Source organism: Equus caballus, chromosome 11 (assembly GCF_041296265.1).
Source record: "Equus caballus isolate H_3958 breed thoroughbred chromosome 11, TB-T2T, whole genome shotgun sequence".
NCBI lineage: Eukaryota > Metazoa > Chordata > Mammalia > Perissodactyla > Equidae > Equus > Equus caballus.
Genome location: NC_091694.1, coordinates 47,037,196 through 47,040,783, shown reverse-complemented (window position 1 = coordinate 47,040,783; position 3,588 = coordinate 47,037,196). Strand labels below are relative to the sequence as shown.

At 38.1% G+C, this 3,588-nt stretch overlaps 1 protein-coding gene across 1 annotated transcript; it reads right to left on the bottom strand.

Moving 5' to 3' along the window:
• Nucleotides 1-2,294: 2,294 nt before the first annotated feature.
• Nucleotides 2,295-3,224, bottom strand: OR1A8 (olfactory receptor family 1 subfamily A member 8). Its single transcript, NM_001391645.1, has one exon. It carries the CDS (start codon nucleotides 3,222-3,224, stop codon nucleotides 2,295-2,297), a length of 930 nt encoding a protein of 309 aa, NP_001378574.1.
• Nucleotides 3,225-3,588: the final 364 nt, after the last annotated feature.

Here is a 3,588-nt window from a genome sequence, read left to right as displayed (position 1 = left end):
TTATTTCAATCTCCTTAAGTTTATTGAGACTTGCTTTGTGGCCTAATATGGATCAATCCTGGAGAATGTTCCACGTGCATTTGGAAAGAATGTGTGCTCTGTGGTTTTTGGATGGAATGTTCTATATATATCTACTAAGTCCATCTGGTCTAATGTGTCATGTAAGGCCAATGTTTCCTTATTGATCTTCTGTTTGGATGATCTATCCTTTCGTGTAAATGGAGCATTAAAGTTCCCTACTATTACTGTGTTACTGTCTATTTCTTCTCTTCTGTCTGTTAATAATTGCTTTATATATTTAGGTGCTCCTATGTTCAGTGTGTAGATAATTACAGGTGTTATATCCTCTTGTTAGATTGTTCCCTTTATCATTATGTATTGTACTTCTTTGTCTCTCATTACAGTTTTTGTTTTAAAGTTTATTTTGTCTGATATAAGTATTGCTATCCCATCTTACTTTTCTTTGACATTTGAAGTAGTATCTTTTTCCATCCTTTCACTGTAAGTTTATGTATATCTTTAGGTCTGCAGTGTGTCTCTTGTATGCAGCACATGCATGGGTCTTGTTTTTTTTTTTTTTATCCAATCAGCCACCTTATGCCTTTTGATTGGAGCATTTACTCCCTTGACATTTAAAGTAGCTATTGACAAATGTGTATTTATTGCCATTTTGTTATTTTTTCTCTTGATGTTTTAGTAGTTCTTCTCTGTTCCTTTTTCTTCTCTTGCTCTCTTCTCTTGTGGTTTGATGGCTTTCTTCAGTAATATGTTTCATTTCCTTTCTCTTACATATTTGTTTTTTATTATAGGTTTCTGTTTCAGGATTATCATCAGGTTCATATATAATATTTTACATACATAGCAATCTATATGGAGTTGATAGTCTCTTTAGTTTGACCTCTTTCTAAAAACTCTACTCTTTTAGTCCCCTCCTCCCACATTTTATGTTTTTGAAATCATATGTAATCTCTTATTTTTTGTGTGTCTATCCGTTACACTCTTATTATTGAAATAGCTAATTTTAGTACTTTTGTCTTTTATCCATCGTATTATCTTCATAGGTGGTTGATCTGCTACCTTTACTGTATTTTTGCCTTTACCAATGATTTTATTGCCTTTTTTTTTTTTTTTAGATTTTTCTTATTCCTATTTGTGGTCTTCTCTTTCCCACTGAAATAAGTCCCTTCAGCATTCCTTGTAGAACTGATTTCTTGGTGATAAACTCCTCTAATTTTTGCTTGTTTGGGAAATTATCTCTCCTTCCATTCTGAATGATAACCTTGCTGGATAGAGTATTCTTGGTTATAGGTTTTCCCTTTTAGCACTTAAAATATATTCTACCACTCACTTCTAGCCTGTAGGACTTCAGCTGAGAAGTCAGCTGATAGCCTTATGGACTTTCCTTTGTGAGTCACTTGTTGCTTTCTCTTGCAGCTTTTAGTATTCTGTCTTTATCTTTAACTTTGAACATTTTAATTATGATGTGTCTTGATGTGGGCCTCTTCGGGTTTATCTTGGTTGGTGCTCTCTGTGCTTCCTGTTCTTGGATGTCTGCTTCTTTCCTGAGGTTAGGAAAGTTTTCAGCTATTATTTCTTCAAATAGATTCTCTGCCCCTTTGTCTCTCTCTTCTCCTTCTGGGACACTATAATATGAATGTTAGTGTGTTTGACATTGTCTCAGATTTACCAGGTGTGTGGTAGATGGGTAATGTCCAGTATGATTATGTATAATCATTATCAGATTACATTTCAGAGACTAATATTTTCATACATTCATTCTGCTTTCCACCAATATTCATTGGATGCAATTTATATGACCAAAACTGTAAAAGGTACAGTGATATGTTAAGACAGCTCCTGTGTTAAGAGGTTTGTATGCACACTAGGGGTGATTAAACATAACAGCCCAGTAACAATGACATTTGAATAGTGATTTATAGCCTGCCAAGTATGAACCATTGTGATCCTCAGACTTTATGAAAGTAGCTAAGCAAGACATTGTTATTCCTAATATGTAGATGTAGAAGCTGAGCCTCATTCCTGCCCAACTTTACTCTGATAGTCAGCACAATAGTTGGGACATGAACCCAATATTGTGCGCTGCCACTCTGCCCAAAGGAGTAGAAATGAGTACAAAGAAATAGTTTCAATAACATGCCTCTTAAATTGCTACAAATTTCTGAGAAGAGGAATTTCTAGCTGGAAAGATCAAAGGAGTGGAAGGATATTGGGGATGGATTTCCAAGTGCATCCTAATTGGTGACTGAAGTCTCCACTGTATGACCTCACATTGGTTATGAGGAGATTCTCTTGCTGAAGAGTTTCCCCAGGGCAGATTTCATGTCCCTACTTCTGAAACTATAGATGAAAGTATTTAACATTGGTGTCATTGCCATGTACATCACTGTTATTACAGCATCCTTTAGGCTGTAACTAGTCAGAGGGCGGAAATACATGCCCATGATTGTCCCATAGTACAAAGAAACAACTGTGAGGTGGGAACCACAGGTAGAGAAGGCTTTGAGCACACCTTTGGTGGATGGAACCTGTAACACCGTGGAAAACACATGAACATAGGAGAGGACAATGCATAGTAATGGCACGGAGAAAACACCAATCCCTAGATATATCATCTTCACATTGAAGTGGATGTTAGAACAAGACAGCTTGAGCAAAGAGGCAATGTAACAGTAGAAGTTTGTCACTTTCTGGCTTCCACAGAAGGACAGACCAGCTGTGAGCAGAGTGTGGGGGAAGGCATTGGCATTTCCAACCACCCAAGACCCAACAACTAGCAGGACACAAGACCGTGGGCTCATAATTGTTGTGTAATGAATTGGGCGACTGATGGCCACAGCATGATCATCTGCCATTGCTGCCAAGATATAGTTGTCTGTGTTGTCCAAGGCTATTATCAAATGCATTTGCCTTAGGCACACCCCAAAGGAGACGGCCTCGGTGCCCAAAAGATGGTTGGTCAGCATCTTAGGGAGTGTTACAGAGGAGAAGAAGATGTCAACAAAGGAGAGGTTGGCCAGGAAACAATACATATGGTTGTGGAGGCGAATGTCAGAATGAATGGCCAAGATGGTGAGCAGGTTTCCAATCAATGCGATGGGATAAACAAACAGGAAGAGGATGAAGAAGAAATCTTCCTGCTCTTGCTGACCAGTAACACCCAGGAGGATGAAATCTAAGGTAGAGGATTTGTTTTCTTCCCTCATGGCTCCTTTGTTAAGAAAAAGCAGAGGAATCCAGAATTATCAGCAAAGTTACTGTGCATAACAGTCTTCCTTGTCCACTGGTTTCGCTCCAGTGATCAACCATTTCTACAAATGAGCTTACGGAATTTGAAGAAAGCCAACATTGTGGGGAAATACCCTTGTTGATCAGTGTGACTAACTGACAGTTAGCCCTGGATACTCATGTTTAAGCAGCTAGCAGTCTGTCAATCAGAGATGCCTGTCCTTTCCCATCCCCTCACTACCACTGAAACACCTAGAATTTAATCAATTTACAAATACTTAATACTCATATTGTATGTGCTAGATACTTTGTTAGGCTTGTGTGAAAATCACAAATATGTGG